Raw genomic sequence first — 22,868 nt, forward strand, 5'->3', positions numbered from 1 at the left:
GGACGAGGCCCTGAGATCCCGGGTCAGTCCTGAGATGAGGCTACACTAATGAGCTACCTTTTGCTCTTCAGCTTCCTTCCACTGTATAGCCTGATGTGTTTTGCTACGTGAGTGTACGCCATAAGCTTGTCTCCCTGGTCTTGATCCAGTGACTCACCTTTGCACCTCTCTCACAACTCCTATCAGAGTTTGTTTCTAATGGAAGAGGTTCACATGATAACGAACAAACCGGCCAGTCCTCACATCAAGATAGAGATGAAAAATGCCACCTTGGCATGGGACTCCTCCCACTCCAGTATTCAGAACTCGCCCAAGCTGACCCCCAAAATGAAAAAAGACAAGAGGGCTACCAGGGGCAAGAAAGAAAAGTCGAGGCAGCTGCAACACACTGAGCACCAGGCGGTGCTGGCAGAGCAGAAAGGACACCTCCTTCTGGATAGTGATGAGCGGCCCAGTCCGGAAGAGGAAGAAGGCAAGCAAATTCCTACAGGGAGCCCGCGCCTGCAGAGGACGCTGTACAGCATCGACCTGGAAGTTGAAGAGGTGAGAGCCATCTGCTTGTACCTCTCCACTGTCTCCTGCGTCACCCCCCTCTGTAGGACCCTCCCTGCTTGTATCCCGCTCCCACTGTCTCCTGCGTCACCCCACTCTGTAGGACCCTCCCTCTAAGCAGAGTACTCTGGCTGTGAGTGGTTTTGCATCAAGAGTAGATAATGAGCAACAGGATTAATAACTGATGAGCTCCTGAGATGCTCATTTTACTAATGTGGAGATGAAGCCCTCACGTGGCTCCTCAAGCCCCTGCTCTGTGCGATCTTCTGGCTGCTCTATGTAAGCTGTTCTTATTACAGCCACTGCTGTAACTGTGTGGGATCCTTATTACCACCAGGGTGTACATCACAGAGAACTTGGCACAGAAAGGGTATTCTCAATGCTGCCTTTTTTCCTTTTTATAATTTTACATGTCCACCTGTAGGTGCCATTGGAGGCCAGAAGACAGTGAAGGTTCCCTGTAGCTGGGGTTACAAGTGGTCGTGAGCCAACTGATGTGGGTGCTGGGGACTGACCTCAGGTCCTCAGGAAAGCTGCATGTGCTCCTAACCACTGAGCCACGTCTCTAGCCCCCTCAGTGTTGCTCTTAACAACGATATTGTGATTGTTTTTAAATATGAGTGAAAGATGATTTGGGTATCTAATATAGCTCGCTCAGCTAATACAGACCTGGACTCTCAAAGCATGGCTGAACAGAGATTTCAGGTTGAGGTCTTAATTAAGATTCAGTCTATGACTACATCTAGGGGCCCCAGATGGACATTCATTCAGTAGCTTTTTCTTTCTTTCTTTCTTTCTTTCTTTCTTTCTTTCTTTCTTTCTTTCTTTCTTTCTTTCTTTCTTTCTTTCTTTCTTTTCTTTCTTTCTTTCTTTCTTTCTTTCTTTCTTTCTTTCTTTCTTTCTTTCTTTCTTTCTTTCTTTCTTTCTTTCTTCCTTCCTTCCTTCCTTCCTTCCTTCCTTCCTTTCTTTCTTTCTTTCTTTCTTTCTTTCTTTCTTTCTTTCTTTCTTTCTTTGTTTTTTGTTTTTCAAGACAGGGTTTCTCTGTGTAGCTTTGGAACCTGTCCTGGAACTCACTCTGTAGATCAGGCTGGACTCGAACTCTCTGAGATCAGCCTGCCTCTGCCTCTTGAGTGCTGGGATTAAAGGCGTGTGCCACCGCCTGGTGCCAACTTTACATCAAATACTGTTGGAGGGTTGAGAGTCCAGCAGCAAAACCTCCGCAGTCACAGCTCCCTCTCTGGTATTTCCATTCTAGTGGACAGACACAAAGAAGCGAATGGAACATTCTGTGTCAGGCTGTGATGACAAAGGAGCTGGAACAGCGACTCTTGTGCTCGCATTTCCAACTGGTTTTCTAAGGAGAGGCTCTGTCTGAAGAGTGGTTTAGCCAGGCCAGGTGATACACGTCAGTAGTCCCAGCTCAGGGGACGCTGAGGTGGAATCACTATGAGTTTGTGGCCAGCCTGATACATGGTGACACCCTGTCTAAAAAGGTGATGGGGTGGGCATAACAGAAGCATAGAGGCTGCCATCAGGAGTGTGCTGGTTGGTGACACAAGGAGCGTGGAAGATGACAGCAGGCCATGAAGATGAAGAGCAGTGGGGCTGAGTCTCCCATGACACTCGGGTGTCACCCGCGGAGGAAGAAGGGTGATGGAGAATTTGCAGAGTTGGCTGTGACTTACACATGACCTGCTGGGTTCAGAAGAATGTGCAAAGAGACAAGGAAGGAAACGGGGAGAGCCCTAAGGGCTGCTCCTCTAGTGCAGGAGACGGGCGAGAGTCTGGAGGCAAAGGTGACAGAAGGATGCTCTGAAGCAGGGTATTGCAGCATCGGGGATACTAGTGGTGCCTTGGGCAGACCCAAGGAGACAGCAGAAAGCTTTCTGCTCTTAGCAAGACAGTCCTTGATGGTCACCTGAAACTCTCAGTGCAGTTCATCACTTACAGCTCCTTGTCGGTTTTCATTTCACTCCTAGCAAGCGTCTTATTTGATAACTGTTCCTGATTGTCGGGGCAGTTCCACTGTATCACTGGTCAGCTCTTTTAGGTAATGGCTTCTCCTCTTCAACTGGAATTTACTCTTCTGTTTGTAATGGAATACTTGATTCAGTGACTAACTAACCTTCCTCCGGTGCTCAGAGCCCAGTGAGGGAGACAGAGACACAGGTGCTCTGGAGCATTGGGACACACAATTAGCAGATGTGGGTAGAGTTGGAATTCTAGTCACCTACTGCTCTACCCTGCCTCCCACTCTTGGGGCCTTGATCACCATCACATAGGACTGTCAAACAAGTAGTTCTCTTTAAAAGTCAGCTGTTGAGCATGCAATGGTGGAGCACGCCTTTAATCCCAGCACTACGGAGGCAGAAGCAGGTGGATCTTCGTGAATTTGAGGCCAGCCTGGTCTACAGAGTGAATTCTAGGACAGCCAGCGCTAGAGAGATACCTCAATAGTTAAGAGCACTGACTGCTCTTCCAGAGAACCTGGTTCAATGCCCAGCAAAGCCAGGTGGCTCACAACTGAGTGTAATTCCAGTTCCAGGGACTCTGACATCCTCTCCTGGTCTCTGCACACAAGGGGTATATAGACATACATGAAGGCAAAATGCACATACATATAAGATAAAAAGAAAAAGACATTTAAAAGTCAATGGTCTTTGAAAACTTACAGCATTACTGAGTGGGGACTTACCATCTTACCTTCTTAGACAGTTGGCTCTCTATACCTATTGGTTGCAAAGCTATACATCCAAACCAACCAGTTAGAAATATTTGTGAAACAGCTGTATATACTGAGCACAACAACTCTTTTTCTTGTCATTATTCCTTAAGCAATTTATAGCAACTGTTTCCATTGTATTATATATGTTATATGTAACCTAGGGGTGATTTAAAGTTGCTAGGAGGGTCTGTGCAAGCCATATGCATATAGACACACATGGTATATAGACACACGTGGTATATAGACACACACGTGGTATATAGACACACACGTGGTATATAGACACACGTGGTATACAGACACACAGACCTTGGGCATCTGCAGGCTGGGTCTTGATATTGGTTGTCTGAGGACACTGAAGATGTCTACTTAGAAACTCACAGACTTTGTGTTCTACTTTTCTGGGGTATTGATAGTGTAGATATTCCTCATGTTTTGAAAAATATTTCACAGAAAAGCTTGATGTATAAAAATACTATATTTTGAGCCAGGTGTGGTGGTGTATGCCTTTAGCTCCAGCGCTTAGGAGGCAGAGGCAGGCAGATCTTTGTGAGTTTGAGGCCAGCCTGGTCTACAGAGCGAGTTCTAGGGCAGCCAGGACTACATAGAGAGACCCTGCCTTTAAAAAACAAAACAACAAACAAAATAGTCAAACAATGGATAAAAATTAATATTTTAATGGGATATAATAATACATGTAGTTCTTACTGAAAATAAATTCTGGAGAAAGATTACAATAAAACAATTTTAAAGTGTCCTGCCTTGGGAAAACAAAAATTAAAAAAATAAAAATAAAAAAACCCAAAACTTTGGCTACTTAAAGTAGGCACGAGGCAGGCTTTCTCCAAGTGCCTGTGGTGTACCATGATGTATATAGCGATTAACTTTCCCTGGAAGTTCATAGGAGGAGTGGCTGTAGTTTGATGTCCCTCTCTCTGTGTGCTTTGTCCAGGGCAAGCTGGTTGGAATCTGTGGCAGTGTGGGAAGTGGAAAAACCTCTCTCATTTCAGCCATCTTAGGCCAGGTAAGATTTTTGTTATTTCCTTGGTCTTTCCTGCTTCTTTCTCAGGCTCTGCTCAGATGTCTCAGGAAAAACAAACTCAACTACTGAAGAGACAGTAGAGGTGGGGACAATGGGACAGTGGTCTATGCCGTGCCTCTTAATCAATGAGCTTTTACCAGCCTTGTGTCTGCAAGGGGCACAATAAATACCCGATGAGTGGCAAATAGATGCGGCACCGGCGTCATTTGTTCCCGGTGCCTTTTCTTATCCAGGAAGTACTGGATGCCGCGGGTGTGTGAGGGGTAGAAGTAGCAGGGAAGAGAGATGACCACACACTGCCGCAGCAGCAGAGTGATTAAGGGAGCCCCCACAGTTGGATTCCGAAGCACAGTCACTTGATCCTCATCCTAGAGTCCACGGTGGTTATTCCTTCAGGGAGTTCATTTCCAGAGAGAGGCTCAGTCATCTAGATACACAAGTACATCAGGAGACAGCGAGTGAAGAGTGTAGGGGGCCTCGCAGATGCTTTCCGTACTGTGAGGGAGGGAGGAAGGGTGAGCGCAGATTCTCCGAGTGCATGGAACCCAGTTATCAGAGAAAAGCAGGTACCTGCATGCCTTTAAACAAGGATTAACTCGCTTACTTAGACGCAGATGAGGATAGGCGTGCGGTTTTTGCTACCTCCTGATAGATGGGGCCTTCTGAAACTCACTTGTGTTAGGACAGTGAGACCTCTATATTGGGGACAGTTTCCTTGTCTTTTTTGGTACCAGCCATCATGGTGTGCTATGGTCCTCCTCGAGCGTGGGACTGTGTTCTGCTTTATTATTTATACACTCCCATCCTGTTGGTGTTTGTAAAAAGCAAAAGCCTGTTAGGTGTTTTCTCATAATCAGCCAAATTTGAGGACCTGTGAGGACCTGTGATGACACTGGGGCTCATGGGAGCAGGACAGGTCATTTTCAAAGTGCTATTTAATGCTTACAAGATGCTGCATTTTCTTGGGGGTGATTGGGCAGTAGTTAAGCTTAAACCAAGTGGGTTTTGGCTTTTGTGGAACAAACCCTGGCAGCCTGTCTGACTAGAGGATGATAGTGCTGGTCATTCCCTTTCCCTACCCTTTCTTTAGAGTGTAGCTCTTAGCTGACAGTGTTGCTACGAGCAGCCAGGAGAGGTAGACTTGTGAACAGGTTTGTGCATAGCAGATTGCTTGTCAGTTTGTAGACAGGTAAGCCTGCATACACACGCGGTGCTGTTCACCCGGACAGGCTTATTTGTCAAACACTCCATGCACTGATTAATGAGGCTTTGCTTCACAGTGTTAGCATCCTCTACTCAGAACAGAAGTCTGCTGTTGGTGTCAAAGGAACCATGGCAAAACTGCTGGATCAGTTCAAATCAGGCTCTGATGGAAAACACATCAAAGCCATGGCTCGTCATGTAGCCTCTGCATGTTGGAAGGAAGATTGCTAATCTTTATTTAAATGCTGTTCACGTCGATTGCTAGCTAACCTGGAATTCTCTTTCCTCTCTGGTCCTCGCTTCACAGAAGGAGCTGGTCTAGTCAACATCTTGGATGAGTCAGGTAGATAAGTTGGCCACCTTCCCCTGGTGACTCTGGCTGTAAATTTTTATGGCACCCTCCACAGGGAACTTCAAAAAAGGCCTTCTTGCTTGTTGTATTAGTCAGGGTTCTCTAGAGGAACTGAACTGATAGAATGGATATATATGTATATATATTCATAATATGTAAGTATGTGTTTATTAGAATGACTTACATGCTGTGTTCCTTCTGGCTAGTCCAACAGTGGCTGTCTCCCAGTGGAAGGGTCAGAATCCATTAGCTGTTCATTCCACCAGACTGGATGTCTCAGTGGCTTTCAGTCTACATTTGAATCCTGAAACAGGTTTAATACCAGCCAAGTAATGCCTCAGCCGTGGGATGAATGGACTTGCCAACAGTGAGGGCAAGCAGGCAAAAAGTAAAAGCTTCCTTGTTCCATGTCCTTTTCCGTGGGCTACCACCAGAAGTTGGAAGCCAGAACTAGGGTGGGTCTCCAGCCCTCAAATGATTCAGATTTAGAGTGAGTCTCTCCACATCAAATGATCCAGTCAAGAATCCCTCCCAGATGCTTGGGTTTTGGTTGCTTCCAATGTAGTCAAGCTGAAAAACAAGATTACCCATCACAAGTCCACTTGACACAGTCACATCACGCTTACTTTCTGTAGAAAACACAGTAACTAGGTCATAATTTAAACTATTTTAAACTAGGTGGCAATATCCTTTGAGGAATGCTTGGTCTTTTGGTGTCTGATAGCATAGTGTGGTAACTGCTGTTATTATTTCAGCCCAGGGTACATTACATGGAGAAGAAATAAAACACAAATACCATTTAATGTAGATGTATACATGCACTAGCACATTCTTAACAAGATAGAAACACTCATGTCAGTGATAGTCTAAGTTTTAGCAACTGGTTCCATGGCCTTAGATAGTATTTATGACTACCTTCATTTACTGCCCTTTCTGCATTTCCTCCATCCTCAGACAGCACCTCAGCTGGTCTTGACTTTCATAGAGGAGTGACCCATACTTCCATTTCTGAAGGGCGTGTGCCTTTTGCCATCCTGCATGGATAGACACCCTAAAATATCTTCTGCACTCGGGACATAATCCTCTTTGCCTCCTTTGTTGAGAGGCAATCCAGTTTCCTTCAGGTAATCTGGATCAATCACTCCACCTAACACTGTTAATCCGTTCTCAGCCTGTTGGCTTAAGGGTGCCAGAAGTACTCAGTGGCTGGGGGTGGGGGCTCTGGACTTCTGGTACAGTAGAATGTTTATTGTGTCTCCAAGCAGGAGTGCCCCACCATCTGGAACCAAAACTTCTAGGCCATCAGAACCGAAGGTCTCAGAAACGGAATCAGAAATTTACCTAGTGGGTCACTAGGGATGATGAGTGGAACTGTTCCCTTTTCAGCCCCTTGATTCCTGGTCCTGTGGATTCTGGTTATAGGAAAACTGTACCATGTCTTGAATGCTGATTCAAAGCATATACCTGCTTCTGGAGAACCTTAACCCAGGCCTCTAGCCTTTTGCAACCGAGTTGGCACTGTGTCTTCAAAAGGCTGTTTGATTGTTCTATCAGGCCAGCTGCTTCAGGATGGTGGGAAGCATGGTAAAAACCAGTGAATTCCATGAACCTGGATCCACTGCCCTACTTCTGACTGTGAAGAGGTTTTCCTCGTCAGAAGCAGTGCTGTGTGGAATACTATGGTGGTAGATGGGTATTGTATTGTCCATGGATGGTGGTTTCGGCAGAGCATCCTGTACAGGAAAGACAAATCTACAGCCATGTAGAAGGAGCAGTGGGCTGCGTTCCTGCCACCTGGCTCTCAGCCGCCTGGCTAGCTTATGACCCGAAATAACAACACACAAATTGTATTCTTTTAAACACTGCTTGGCCCATTATATCTAGCCTCTTCTTGGTTAACTTTCATATCTTGCTTAACCCATTTCTAATAATCTGTGTAGCACCACGAGGTGGTATCTTACCAGGAAAGATTCAGTATGTCTGACCTGGCGGCTGGATCCATGGCATCTGACCCAGAGAGGAGAGGCATGGCATCTGGCTCACTTCCCTTCTTCCCAGCATTCTGTTCTGTCTACTCCACCTACCTAATTTTCTGACCTATCAGGCCAAGCAGTTTTCTTTATTGATTAATCAATGAAACAACAAATTGACAATGAACTCCCACATCACAGCCAGAGTGAAGTTTCTGTTCTGTAATGGCAGAGTGTTGCCCTTTCCTCAAAGGAAGAGGTCCAGTGTCAAGCTGTTCCCAGGACACTGGCTGGTCACCCCAGAGAATGGTGCCTGCCGTATTGGGAGTGCTCAGTGTTGGTCTCTCCTGCTGGCAGATCTGGTGCGCAGCCGCAGCTGTAGGCAGGTCAACCTTGCTAAGTGGAAATCCTTGATGTTCCACCCATGCATAGTGTTTTACCTGTGTTCTATTGCTGGGAAGAGAGACATGACAAAGATAACAACTCTTATCAAAGAAAAATTTCATTGGAGGAGAGACACTTCCTCCAAGAAGGCCACACCTCTTAGTCCTTCCCAAACAGTTCCACAACTAGGGCCCAAGTAGTCACACATAGGAGCCTTTGGGGCCCATTTCCATTCAGACCACCACATATAGCCTCCATTGCTGCTACTGTGGCCACTTTGTTCATGTACCCATTGGGCAGTGACAGCTGGGACAAAGCTGGCTGTTGACAGGACAGGTCATCCTGTCACTTGATTATTGAACTCCTCCATCTGAAGTCATTTTTTTTTTTTTTAGCATTTACATGTGACAACAAGTGTCGCCACATACTTTGTTTATTTGGAGAGATCTGTCCACATTCTTCTTCCCTAAACGTTTTCCTAACATTTTCCAATTATGCTCTTTCCAAGTCCATGATCATCCAGTCAATTTATTGGATATAGATCATGAATAGTAAATTACACTTCTGGCCATTCTCCTTCCAGGCAGAATGTATAACCATGTGTACTGCCTGAAGTTCTGCCCACTCTGAAGATTTCCCTTCACTGGTATCTTTTGGGGTTGTTGCAGAAAGAGGTGGTAATGCTTCAGCTGTCCACTTCTGAGTGGTACCTGCATAATGTGCAGAACCATGAGTAAACCAGGCCCTCGTCTTATCTTCCTTCGTCAGCTAATCTAGGGCACACCCTATGAGGCTATAGGTGCATGCTGGGAGCAGACTGTTTTAACAGGAGTAGAAACCAGAAGCAGTGGGTAACTTCTTCCTGTATCTTGGTTGGGTTCTCAGGATCTGCTCAGGCCCAATCATGTCTGTTCTACTTTTGTTTGGTAAAGGATTGCTGCTGTGCACGTCCTACTTCATGGCTCGTGGGTCAGATAACACCCTGCTCATGGTACACAGCTCAGTTGCATGGTACTGGGTAATCTATTGTAATGTTCATTTTCCACTAATGCCCAATAGCAGTCAAAAGACTGTCTCTCCAAGGGAGAATAGTTGTCTACAGATGGTGATTGAGCCTGGCTCCAAAATACTACGGGACTCCTCTGTGATTCACTTCCAGGGGTCTGCCAAAGGCTCCAACCAGCATCCCTGTCAGTCACTGGCACCTCAAGAACCATCTTGTCTGCTGAGTAATATGGTCCATGCAGTAGAGCAGCCTGCCCAGCAGCCTGGACCTGTTGAGGAGCCTTTTCCTGTTCTAGCCCCCACACAGAGCTAGCAGAGTAACACCACGTGAGGATGTGCTGTCTCCAAATCCAAATAGGCCCACTATCTTAGTTCCTTTTCTGATGCTCTGAAGAGACATCATGACCGAGGCAACTTATAGAAGACAGAGTTTCTTGGGGCTTACTCCCAACAGTTTTAGAGGGGGAGTCCATGGCCGTCATGGTAGAGAGCATGGCGGCAGGTGGGCAGGCATGATGGTAGAGCAGCAACGAGAGCTTATGTTCTGATTGCAGACATGAGGTCAATCTGCTCAAGTTAGGGCTCTGCATCTGGTATAGCAGCATCAATAGGGGTCACGACTATTAAGTTTTCTTTTGGGTCTGGGGGCATGCAAATAATGGGGGGCAGACCACCAAAGTCTATGAAACCAGAAGCAAACTTAATTCCAAAATCACCCATGGAGTACACAAAGCTTACCTAGGACCATAGCCAGAGTTCAGGCTTCTGAAATTGTGGCAGTGGGGATGGTTTCCATGTCCTTTTTTATAGTAAGAAGTAACCATTAAGTGTGAGCAAAGGAATTTTTACAGTTTCAAAGTTACAGAGACATGGTGCATTTTAAGATTTACAATTTCACTAATAAAGTTTTAGCTAAATTGTTGTTTACAGAAGCCTGCAGATATTCTTCACAGAGAATTCTGTTTGCAAAGCACTTGACAGCTTTTCTGGCCCAACTGTTTCCCATAGCAGGGAAGGATACAAAACATTGGGAAGCTGAAAGTCACATAGGAATGTTTAGTTAAAGTTTATGGGATGGGATGTATGCTAGGAGTCTCATGCAAACCTTTATTAAAAGTTAACTTTGGTCCATGGCAGTTGTCAGTCGTAAGTGGCAGGAGGTTATTGTAAAAATCTAACCCACAACTGCAGAGAGCCATTGTAAAAACGCTAACCTTTGGTCCCTAACAAAGCTGCTAGCTTCTGTTCTCATTTCTCTAAGTCTATAACTTTATATTCCTGTATTCCTGGACCCTTCATTCAGTAAGTCAGCAGGCATTCTCCATGGTCTGCATAGGCCAGACAGGGTACTAAAGAGAGGCGTGGGAGCCACCAGCCCTGCATCTTCGTTCCCATGGCGGTGTCATTTCTGTCATTGCCCCAGGGATGCAGCATGGATTTGGTCCACTGTCATCCCTGACAGAGGCGACTCCTGTATGTTCCGTTTAGTCTTTCCAACTAGGCTAGCTGTGGCTCCACAGGTCATGGATTCTGTGAGTTTCTAATTGTATTTATTCCCGTCACACATTCTGGGACTTGGAAGTAACTACAGGATGAGTTTGTCCTACTGAAACCCTAACATTAGCTGAGACTCCATCAGTCCCTGACCTCCTAAGCCCTTACTTAGACTGCATGGCCACAATATTTCTTGTGGTCTTTCAGAATCAGGGTCAATCAGAACCAGTATCCATAACACCTGAAAGTCTGACTGTTTCCTTTCTCCCAGCATATGGTTTGCCCTGTAAAAGGTCATAGGTCCCTCTGGGGAAGGATGGGGGAAATTTAGACAGTAAAACTCTTAGATATTTTATCAGGGTTCTTCCTCGAGGGAGCTTGCGGACCAATCAAGGACCTGGCTGTTCTTCATTCTCAGGGTTCTGGGTTTGCAAACTGGCTCACATCTGGAAATTGGTTCGTAGACTAAGATTAAGATTCCCTATTGATCAAATGTGAGCTTAATTTGTTTGGGAATTTTCTGCTTATACAGATCAAACAAAAACATGATAGACTTTTTATCTATTTCTTTCTTGGAGACTGAAGAATTCATATGAATTGTGCCACCATAAAAAAATCACTTTGCCTGTGCTGCCTGTCATAGGTCAGACTATTTCTTAAGTCCATCACTTTGCTTGGGCTGCCAATATAGTAACTACAATCACCTTACCTCTGGCGATTCAGTGTTGCCAGATGGCTCCCCTCCCCGCCTTACTCCTGGGCCCAAATAAGCCCAGTGCGTTCATTTCATCCGATTAAACTGTAGCCTCTGCAGTCCTAAGGTTGCCACAAGGAAAACGGTGATGACAAAGTTCTTCAAGTGCGCAGCTGTTCCTGTAAGCAAGGGTGCAGTGAGCCCACTGAATAAGACCGCTCCATGGGTAGAAAAAAAGGTTTATTGGGAACCAAACTGCCAAGGCTGGGGGGGGATGCGGGGTGACAGAAGAGCAAAATGCCAGAAAAGCAGATTTTATATACAGCAGGGTGGGCATCTTTTTGCTGATGCAGGCTGTTCTGATTTATGCAACCAGGAGCTAGATAACTTTGTCTGAGTTACATTGACCTTGGAGGACAGATTAAGAAAGGTTCCTGAGGGTTTAAGGAAGTTCTCTGTTTATCCAGTAACAATTTTTCTGTTTACCTGGGCCAGTGTCAGCCGTCACCAGCACCATGACGGGGTGGGGGAGTGGGGGTAGGGAGTGGGGCTTTGGTTTTAACACCCCTCTCCCCCCTCAACATTTTGTACCTTATAGCATTAGTGCTGGGCATGTCTTCTGGGCCTTCTCATTGTGGAGGATTAAAATTTTACACAGTGGAAAATTCTAGCATTGCAATTTCCTGAGCCTTCACATCCTCCATCAACAATAAGTAAGGGATATCAGGCATCTCTAGCTCCTGTTCAACAGGCCATCTTATGACGAATGCTCAGGACCCAAGTGAAGGAACTTTTGGCACCCTTTTTAAACTTTCTGTTAAACCGAGCGTCTCCCTCAGTCCGTCCATGTTGAAAAATGCAACCTGGTCCAGTTTTACGTTCCTTCTCCACCATTATCCCACACATATTCCCCAGACTTGCGCTGAACGAATTAACAAATACATTAAACTCTGGTAGTGTATTTTTTTTTTTATTTTATGATTTTTATTTGCTTCAGGCAAGGTGATTTTCAACATTGTCAGAACATGGTGAACTTTGTCAAGAATAACAATAATAACCACTGTATTTTTAGAAATGTTGAAATATGGAAGCGGCGGGGCTGCGTCCCCAACACCCCGGCCGCTTGGCTAGCTTATGTCCGAAATAATAACACACAAACTGTATTCATTGAAACACTGCTTGGCCCATGAACTCTAGCCCTTACAGGCTAATTCTCGCACCTGGACTAGCCCATTTCTAATAATGCGTGTAAGCACCCCAAGGTGCGCTTACTGGGAAGATTCTAACCTACGTCCATCCTGGGGAGCTTCATGCGTCTGCCTCAGAGCGCAGAGCTATCGTGTCTATCCGGCAGAGCTGAGCATGGCGTCTCTCTCTGGTAGTGTATTGTTCCTCCTCATGGACTACACGTCCTACCTCCTCTACACTTCCCCAACATCTCCTTCAGGGAAGGCCACTGGGCACTCTGCAGATAATGTAGGATTAATTCTCCAGGCAGAGATGAGAAGGACAATAAAGCAGGTTGAGGTGGAGATACTGCTTCCTCAGATGAGACACATCCTTCAGAACAGTGTTCGAAGTCACCAGTCAGTGCCCTTTAACCACGGATAGCCTCCAAAGGCTGAGACTTGGATTTTTGTTGTAATTCAGCCAGTCTTATAATAAGGGTTGTGATTTGGTTTTCCACAACTCTGTGGCTTCCTATTCTCTTCCCGGGCACACTAGAAACCTTTAGACTGTGTATCTGCATCTGGAACCGGTCAGTTTTTTCAGGGCTCATTCTTTTCCTTTGTACTGCTTCCTGCAGTGCTAGAAGTCATTCTTTTCCGTTGTCAGTTTACCCAGAGATGCTAGAAGCAGCCAACCAGCATCATTATCTTCCTGAGCTTCTACAGATTATCAAAAGCTTTATATGTTGAGTCACTGAATTCCTTGTCTCTTACAGTAGGTGAACCAGGGCAATCAAACTTACCTCAATAGCTTTGTCAAGTAGTTCACACCATAAGTGCTTTCTTTGCTTCTAGGAGAGGCTTCAATAACTGTAGGTATCGGCGAATTGCAAAGTCTACACTCTATGTACTTAAAAAAATTCATCCTTACCGTCTTTTTTTTTCTAGAATCATTCATGGTACCACAATCTGTATTAATTTTGGTTCTCTAGGAGGAACAGGTAGAATAAATGTATATACAATAGAGAATAAACAAGTATATGTACAACAGAAAACCAGGTACCATTTGGCGGTTGATTTGTTAACAGTGACATGCACACACACACACACACACACACACACACGTGTTTTTTCAGAGTAGCTTACAGATTGAGATTTTACTAGTTCAACGATGATTGTCCCCAACAGAGAAGCCAGGAATCTGGTAGTTATTCAGTCCAGGAGGCTGGATTCAGCTCGTTTTCTGTCTGTTTTAGGATCTCAGAGAAATAGGTCCTAATACCAGTGAAGTAGTGCCTCAGCAGCGGGCTGGATGGACTTCCCAGCAGGAGTGGGCAAGCAGCCAAAAAGTAAAAGCTGCTTTCTTCCATGTCCTTTCATGTGGCCTGCCAGCCTGTGTGCCCAGCATGGGGTGGGTCCCCCCACAGCAACTGCTCCAGTCAAGAAAATCCCTTGCAGGTGTGCCCAGCTGCTTGGGTTTTAGTTATTCCAGATGCAGTCAAGTTGACAACCAAGATTAGAGTTGTGCTTTCATAGTGAGGTGAATTTACAGGTAGAGGGTATGAAAGAGCCATGGGGTTGCTGAGTGCAGGGTGTGTGTGTAGTCATGTGAGTTATGCTAGACTCCCATCTCATGTGAGTAAGGCTAACATTTTCTTTGTTGCTGTAGCTTTCTTTAGAGCAATGTGTGATCTGGAGTTATGTCCAAAAAATCCTAAAAGTGGTCCAGACTTTAGGCTCTGTTCATCCCCACTGATGGTGTGAAGTGCTGTCTGTGGGCTCGTGCAGTGTTGTGTTGTGACAGATGATGTCTGTCTCCCTAGATGACACTTCTAGAGGGCAGCATTGCAGTCAGTGGGACCTTTGCTTATGTGGCCCAGCAGGCTTGGATCCTCAATGCCACTCTGAGAGACAACATTCTCTTTGGCAAGGAGTTTGATGAAGAAAGGTAAGACGTGTTTGGTTTCTGTCATCTTTCCTTTGGCTGTGTGTCAGAGAAGGCAGCCCTTTTCAGGAGGGTCTTTTTGTAAACACGTCCCTGATTGCTGTCACTTTGTGCCCTTCAGATACAACTCAGTGCTGAACAGCTGCTGCTTGCGGCCTGACTTGGCTATTCTCCCCAACAGCGACCTGACCGAGGTACAAGCCTTCTTCCCCTGACAGGCCACCGTAGCACAGTTTGTAGGAAGAGCTCTGGAGGACTTTGCGTGGACGTGGCAGAACCCCTTGCTAGGAGAGTGTCTCCTAGGAGAGAGCCACACGGGGAATTTTGCTTTCATCAACCGTTATGCCAGAAAGGCTTTTTGTTGGTCAGCCTAAATACTAGTGAATATACCTAAACACATGACATGCAGATCTTAAGCATATCACGTTTGGATTCCAAATAGTTTTGTTTTGCTCTGTTTAAATATTTTTTAGCAGGCCATGGTGGTACATGCCTTTGATCTCAGAAGTTGGGAAGCAGAGGCAGGTGGAAGCCAGCCTGGTCTACATAGCAAGTTCCAAGGCTATATTATGAGACCCCATTGAGATGTGGGGTGGTGGAAAGAATTGAGTAAATATTTTTTAAACTACAAGTAAAGCAATTACATATTGAGCTTCTTTCTCATTTCATCTGCCTTCTACTAGGTAAGGAGAGCCTTAGAATAAATCTTCGTCCTCTGTCCTGAGCAGGCTCTTGTGTCTGGCTCTTTTGTTGAGCTGACTTCAGTTAAACCCTCAAACCAGATGGATTTAGTAGTAGTTTAATTAGCTTCTAAGCTTTCAGATCTTGGTCTCCAGATCAGGTCATCAGCATCACTTGGAAACTTGTTAGAAATGTACAATGTTAAGTTACACTCTTAATCAACCGATTTTAATAAACTACATACCAAGTTTTAGAATCTCTGATTGATAGCATGTTTTATTTTGCCTGGTATTGGAACTGTAAAGGACTAGGACTGTAGTTTGTATGCAGAAGAAGCTTGTAGGTAAGGGGGTAAGAGACCCAGATAAGTTAGCACAAAATAAAAAGTCTATGGGGATGAGTAAGAAGTTGGAGGAGGTTCCCAGAAGAGGTGGCACCACAGTCAAGCAGGCACAGTGCAGAGAAAGGGATGATGTCATATGGGTTCTTAGTGTCCATGTCCTAAATCTCAGGGAATGGGAGGTTGTATGTAACTGTTTGGATTCTTTCAGGGGTCTTGAAGGGTTTTAGGCAGGGATAAAGAATGGTCCACTTTTTGTTTTAGAAAACTTTGTGAGGAAGAGAGTGACCTGGGCAGAGTCAAAGCCACGTGTAGGTCTGATTGGTACTTAGATGGTTGTGGGACGGGGACCCCTCCAGTCCTTAGGAAGATCGAGTCAGTTTGGGTAGGGGAGAGGAAAGATGACCATTCTGGATTTGAGGGCTTCCCTTTGCTTTTGGATTCATAGATTGGAGAGCGAGGAGCCAACCTGAGTGGTGGACAGCGCCAGAGAATCAGCCTTGCTCGGGCCTTGTATAGTGACAGAAGCATCTACATCCTGGATGACCCCCTTAGTGCCTTAGATGCCCACGTAGGCAACCACATCTTCAACAGTGCTATCCGGAAGCACCTCAAGTCGAAGACAGTTCTGTTTGTTACACACCAGTTACAGGTATGGTACCTTCTCTTCCAGACTGGTACAAAGAGGAGGGCTCGGGCCAGCTAGCTCTGAGACAACTAGAGATTCCTACTGTTTTCATTTCCTCGCAAAAAGCCTCGTGACCAATGTACCAGTACTTGAGTTGGCTGTCTGAATCAGGAGTCCTTGGAACATACTGGTTCTGCATGTAGATCAGCAAGTAAAAGGGCTGAGAAGAGCAGCTGGACATAGAGTGTGGTTGGGAATGGGTTAGTTTGGTAGAAAGCATCGTGGTTGCGTCTGTAGGGAAGACACCAAGCAGCTTGCCTTTTAACTCCATCAATCCGGGAAGACGGTCATCTCAGGTCTGCTCAGGACTGTCGCTGTCTGAGTTGTCAGTTTAAATTTGGCGGACCAGTGTCCCTTGTTGCTTTAGAAAACCTGTGTACTTCTGCATGTAGTGAAAGGATTTGAATTAGTTATTTGATACGAGACAGTCTTGCTGTCTATCCCTGACTTGGCTTTCGCTTTGTAGACCAGGCTGACCCGTGCCACCGTCCTCAGAAATTTAATGGGAAGTTTGTGCAGCTCCACCCTCAGAATCATAGGAAATACTATCTGGCCTGTGTCATAGGGTACAGTAAACTAAAGCAGAGGTTGTCCGTCTTGAGACTGTTAACACCGAAGACTGGTGACTCTTTGTGTGATGGGGGTTAGGGGTGGTCTGCTCTGTGCAGTCAGGTCTTGATCCACTCTATACCAGTGGTATCTCTCCCCTTATTTTGACAATCTAAGATATCCTTGTGTTGCCAAGGGACAGCCGAGTCATCTCTGATCGAGCATACCAGATTAAGATGGGATATTTGGGTGTATTGCATGAATATCAGCAATTCTGTGTTGTCCTTGCCATTGTCTCCAGTACCTCGTGGACTGTGATGAAGTGATCTTCATGAGAGAAGGCTGCATTACAGAAAGAGGTACCCACGAGGAGCTGATGAACTTAAACGGAGATTACGCTGCTATTTTTAATAACCTGTTGCTGGGAGAGACACCTCCAGTTGAGGTAAGGTTTTTTGGGTTTGTGGTCTCATTTCTGCTCAGGGCGACATGATGACAGCGAAATGGAAAGAGCCTGTGTTTCCTGTGACCAGACCTCTGTGCTGTGCTCACCTGCTCATTCTCCTGTGGGAGAGCAGGATAGGGTGAGATTTAAAGACTGTGTGCTAATAAGTGGTCTCAACTAGGCTCCTTCCACCACGGTTAAAGCGGTGTGAGGCTCTCTGCATGTACAGGTGAGGTGTCAGGAAGGAATTAAATGCTGTGTACATTTGGAAATGACCCATGATGTCTTGGACCTTGATTTGGCACTTAGGTGCTCTGGGTTACGTCCTTTAGATACTGTTCCATTGGCATTTTATTAGAGATATATGGCCAAATATGTGTAAAAAGGAGACTGCATTTTTGTTTCCTGGTCACCTATACCCAAATATCACAAAAAAACTATATTAATTACTATACATTTTGGCCAGTGGCTTAGGCGTATTCCTAGCTAGCTCTTATATCTTAAATTAACCCATTTTTATTATTTTATATTTTACCATGAGGCTCATGGTTTGTTATCTCACATCTTCCTTCTTGGGCGACTACATGGTGTCTGCCTGACTCCGCCTCTCTTTCTCCCTGCATTCAGTTTAGTTTTCCTGCCTACCTATAATTTGCCCTGCTATAGGCCAAAGCAGCTTCTTTATTAACCAGTGGTAATAAAACACATTTATAGCATGCACAGGTGAATCCCACATCAAATATGGTTCTCTCTCCCTTAGAGGGTAAGTTGAGGCTCAGCTGGGTCGAACAGCTTGCTGATGTGGATGGTTTGATCCCAGGTTTCTTTGTATCTGCACCTGCACACCTCCTGTGCAACACCCAGAGGCCAGCTTCCCGTGCCTTCATGCGGCTCCAAGCTAGGACAAACACGGCATGTGTGGAGTGGTCTCAGAGGCCATGCTTCCCTCTGACAGCCTCCATGTCTCCTGCAGTCCTGAGGGTGACTGCACTGGGGTTCAGGCTGCCACGTTGCTTGCCAGGTCATTCTGAGACTGACATGAAGTAGCATTACCTGGGACCCTCTCTCGTGTCTTACCTCAGTGTTTCACTCTTGTGATTTCATAGGCAGTGCAGCTAACCATCCATACCTGATTTGTTAGGCCTTTTTTTAGGCTTCCAACTTTCCTGGGATTGCCAGGGACATCCATAGAGACACTTTGATTCAGGTTTAAGTTTTATGATCCGCCATGACTTCTGGGAAGCTTTACACTCACCAGATTATTACCTTAGCACTGTAGAATTGGAGGGGAAAATATGAAGGAGAGAAACTAAAATATGAAATTGTCCAAGGAACAAAAGCTAGACACCGAACAGCTAGAATGTTTAGCTGGGAAGTATGCGTTCCAAATGTTAAGAGGCCAACAGGATGCTTCAGTGGATAATCTCACTGGCTTTGTAAGCCTGGCCACCTGAGTTCAACTCCCAGAACCCAACAAGTTGTACTCTGACCTCCACATGTGCACCATGGCATGTGCACCCTGACACACACATCATACTAACTACTTAAGGTTGCTGCATCCATTAATATGTATATGCGTCCCCAAGTAAGTGATCCACAGATGGAAATATTTACTCATGCAGTGAAGTAAGTATTTTAGAATCCTATCTTCTGTCCTAGATACAGCTCTATCTGGATTTCATAGTTTTAAATTTTTACTGTAGTGCTGTGGCACAATGTTCTGTACCCTGTCATTGTATTTTAAATGAACGCTGGTGCTTGTTGACAGAGATTTCTGCCCCACCTGATCCCGCAGCTGTTTAGTCCCAAAGAAACTCACAGAGGTCTACATTAATTATAAACTGATTGGCCTATTAGCTCAGGCTTCTTATTAACTCCTATAACTTATATTAACCCATAATTCTTGTCTATGTTGGCCACGTGGCTTAGTACCTTTTTTGGCGAGGCAGTCACATCTCACTTCCTCTGTGTCTGGTTGCCCCGAATGCAGACTGAAACTTCCCTCTTCCCAGAATTCTCTTTTCCCTGCCTCTACTTCCTGCCTGGTCACCCTGCCTGTGATTCCTGCCTGGCTACTGGCCAATCAGTGTTTATTTAAAATGCAAGTGACAGCATACAGATCATTGTGTGTTTGGAAAGTCTAGTTGGTAAGCCTGCTGGAGATATGATAATATCATGTAAAATTGAATTCAGTGACCTGTACAGAGGAAAATTTCTAAAGATGTAGAAGGAATTTGGAGAGCACTGAATAGGGTTTTTGTTGGTGTTTTTTTGTTTGTTTGCCTCAGATTCAGTTTATTGAATTCTCTTTTATTACCCTTGTGCCCTGTCCTGGGTAGTTCTGGCAGTAGGTACTGAGTAGTGGATAGCCCTGCGTGAGAACTCATCCTTGCCTTGGAAGGCATGGAAGGTTAGTTACCGCAGGGCAGACCAGTGCTTCCGTGCTTGCAGTTAATTCTAACCAGATACTGCAGTGTGCTAAGAGTACTGGGGAGTGTGAGCTTTATTGCAGAGGAATGTAAGTTGCCTTCAGAGGACGGAATATTTGAACCCATCTGAATAGGGACGTCCATGTCTGAGATTGGAATGAGGCGGGGACCTAACTTGGACAAAGATACAGCAGTGGGAATTTGAACTACGGTTAAGGAATGGTGTGAAGTCAAGTAGCTGGAGAATGGGAGCTATGGGAAGCAGTGAAATGAGGGGGAATTGACAGCCCCGGCCAGAATGCAGAGATCCTGCAAAAGCAAGCAGGAAAGTTTGGGGTTCTTCTGTGGTAGCAGAGGGAAATGGTGGCATCTCTGGATTTGAGTGAGTAGTGGCAGGTCAGAAACAGGAATGGAAGTGACCCCAGTGCTACTTAATCACTGGGAGAAATTGAAGAATAGTATTAATAATGATTTATATTAATATATCAATTATAGAAAATTAACAGTATTATCAATACAACTATATTATTAATAATTATATAGTGACTGTATATTAATCATTATTGACATAATCTTGTTTTGGAGGTTAGGTCTTGAATGGCTCAGTAGAGAATAAATGTCAATAGACTATCAGGGTAGGAATCTGGATCCCAAAAGATTGAAGGGATTGAGTTAGTACAAGAAATTAATGTAGATTATTGTAGGTGACTTTCTTAAGAATGTAGGTGTGCCGGACATGGCATCTTGCTTGTGATCCCACCACTCACGAGGCTGAATAGATCAGGGTTAATGTGAACTAGACACAGAAACCTGGCATCAAAAATAAATAAGAACTTGGGTGTATCTTTTATTTATATTTCTAGTCAGTGAATGGTTCTCTAGAATGTATCCTGTAGACATTCATCTGAATGAACATCTTATGACTGGAGTTTTTTTTTTTTTCAATGTTATTAGATTAATTCAAAAAAGGAAGCTAGTGGTTCACAGAAGAAATCACAAGACAAGGGTCCCAAACCAGGGTCAGTGAAGAAGGAGAAGGCAGTGAAGTCAGAGGAAGGTAAGGACGTTTGTGAGAGTTATGTCATTTATCAGGAACAAAGCTGTGTGGAGGTGGGTGTGCCTTGGGGTGTGCCCAAACAAGGGAAGCCCGATAACCTTTGATCCTTTGACCTTTCTGCAGCATAGGGTGGAGTCAGCTCAGGTGATTACAGCTGACCCAGGTGCCTGCCTTCTTTCTTTGCTTCCTTCCAGTTGCCTCTGTACTTGAATTGAAATCCCATTCAAAGCTGGGTGTCCAGTGTGCCTTGTGTTAGAGTCTGTGCTAGACTGGCAGGCTTGTTACCTGGTCCCGGTGCTAGACTGGCAGGCTTGTTACCTGGTCCTGGTGCTGTTTGCAGAGAGCAGCCAGAGGAGGTACAGGTGTCAGTTTTCCTATTCGGACTTCCTGAGAGTCTCAGAAGCTATTTGCTGTAATGGAGGCATTGTCATGTTTGTGAATTTGAAGCGTGTGTCACCTTTGAAATCAGGAGGAAATGTCATTGTTCGATGATCTCTTTGTTGAGATCATTGAACCTCCTTACCTAATAACTAGAATTTTTAGGACAAAAGCCTGGGTTCTGGTAACAACAGTTAACGGCTCAGCCAAGTTCTGAGTATACCAAGTAGTGATGAAATTAAGAAAGGATGTTATTCAGCATGGTTTCCTTGGGAAGAGATACTGAGTGAAGCCATGTTCACCTCAGAGTTCTGACACAAGCTTTCGGATTAAACAGGGAGAACCGGGACAAGCGGCGTGCAGTCCTCATCAGTGGTTCTTGCCCATCCTTGTCCTGGTCTTGAGGGGATCTGTCTGTTTTTTACAGATCGTCACTTCTGTTCCATGTTGCAGCCCTGCTTGTATGGATAACTACCCTCCTGGGTGGGGAACTATCGTGTGAGGTTTTATTCTTCCTGGAATCCAAAGGTCTGGGGTCATTCAGAGATTCACCAGTCTGACCAAGAATAATCTTAACAAAGAGGCTTTTTATTTAGATACTAGGCGGCTAGGGCTGCACCTGGGACACAGGATTCCCAGGATGTAGCATCAAGTCCCAGAGAGTCAAGGGTTTATAAAGGCAAAGAAGCATGTGGTGGTTGCATTCCATTTATGTGCAGGCATGCATCCTGCAGTCAGAAGGTTACACTATGTTTAAGTGAGGTCACAAGCCCATAGCAAAAAATGTCTTGTAAGAGTCCTGGTTATCTTGATTGAGCAGCTTTGTTTACAGAGGTGGAAGTAGTGGTTAACATTGTGACCATTTTCTTGGGTACACAAGTTTCATTAAAATTGTACAAGCCAGGATGCCCCTTAACTTGCCTTAGCATTCCAGGAAGCATCCCTCCTTAGCCCAGTGAGGCTTTTAGGTTAGAGAGAATGGAATTTTGTCTTACAGACTTCTTGACCACAGTAGTTTAAACTTGAAACATAATGTTAGCCGTCAGTGAGAGTTTAGAAAACAGCCTAATCCTGGTGCCTTCAGCCTGGGGAATGGAATAGGCTTTGTTATTGCGTTTAGTGCATGTTTCTATGTTTCAACGGCCTGTCCGCCAAACTATGACAATTGTCTTCATTGTGGTTCTGACAGGCAGGGAACTGTGTGGCCTCATCTTATAGATGGTGCTGAAAAAAGGTTCAGTGAATGAGTGTTTTGGTAGGAGGTAAAATTTTTCCTCCCAAAACAGGGTTTCTCTGTGTAGCCTTGTCTGTCCTGAAACTCACACTGTAGCCCAGGCTGGCCTCAGACTCAGATATCTGCCTGCCTCTGCCTCCCAAGTGCTAGGATTAAAGGTGTGTGCCACTACAGCCAGCCAGAGAGGAGGTAATTCTGATCTTTGAGGCTGTAGGTTCTGTTATTCTGTTGTATACTTGAACTGAAGGCAACAGCCATATTAAAGGGGAAATGCCCCAAAGGAGTGGAAGGAATAGAGCCCAGCTGGAAAACTAGGATTCATCAATTGAACAGTTCCAAACCCTAGGTTCTGAAAACCCCTGCCAGTGTGCTCAGGCGATTATGGAGAGAAGTGCTGGCTGTAACTTACCCAGTTACCTCATTATTTGGCTGTAGCTTGACTAGTTAACTTAGGTCCAGGCCCATCAGGTCTTCCTGCTGCCCACCAAAGCTAGTTTCCATGACTAAACTCTGATGGGTGGGTTGTTTGGGC

At 45.1% G+C, this 22,868-nt stretch overlaps 1 protein-coding gene across 3 annotated transcripts in view; it reads left to right on the plus strand.

The window, feature by feature from the left end:
• The window catches only part of Abcc5 (ATP binding cassette subfamily C member 5), a 92,710-nt gene that overhangs the window by 42,667 nt on the left and 27,175 nt on the right, over positions 1-22,868 (plus strand). For all 3 annotated transcript variants that reach the window (XM_050146305.1, XM_050146306.1, XM_050146304.1), the window contains exons 11-17: positions 187-543; positions 4,230-4,301; positions 14,414-14,538; positions 14,657-14,729; positions 16,005-16,208; positions 17,095-17,238; positions 20,622-20,724. In XM_050146305.1, coding sequence (XP_050002262.1) covers positions 187-543; positions 4,230-4,301; positions 14,414-14,538; positions 14,657-14,729; positions 16,005-16,208; positions 17,095-17,238; positions 20,622-20,724 — 1,078 coding nt within the window. The remainder of the gene's footprint in view (positions 1-186; positions 544-4,229; positions 4,302-14,413; positions 14,539-14,656; positions 14,730-16,004; positions 16,209-17,094; positions 17,239-20,621; positions 20,725-22,868) is intronic.

The sequence above is a fragment of the Alexandromys fortis genome, unplaced genomic scaffold (genome assembly GCF_014885135.2).
Source record: "Alexandromys fortis isolate MF-2015 unplaced genomic scaffold, M_Fortis_MF-2015_v1.1 scaffold_56, whole genome shotgun sequence".
Classification (NCBI taxonomy): domain Eukaryota; kingdom Metazoa; phylum Chordata; class Mammalia; order Rodentia; family Cricetidae; genus Alexandromys; species Alexandromys fortis.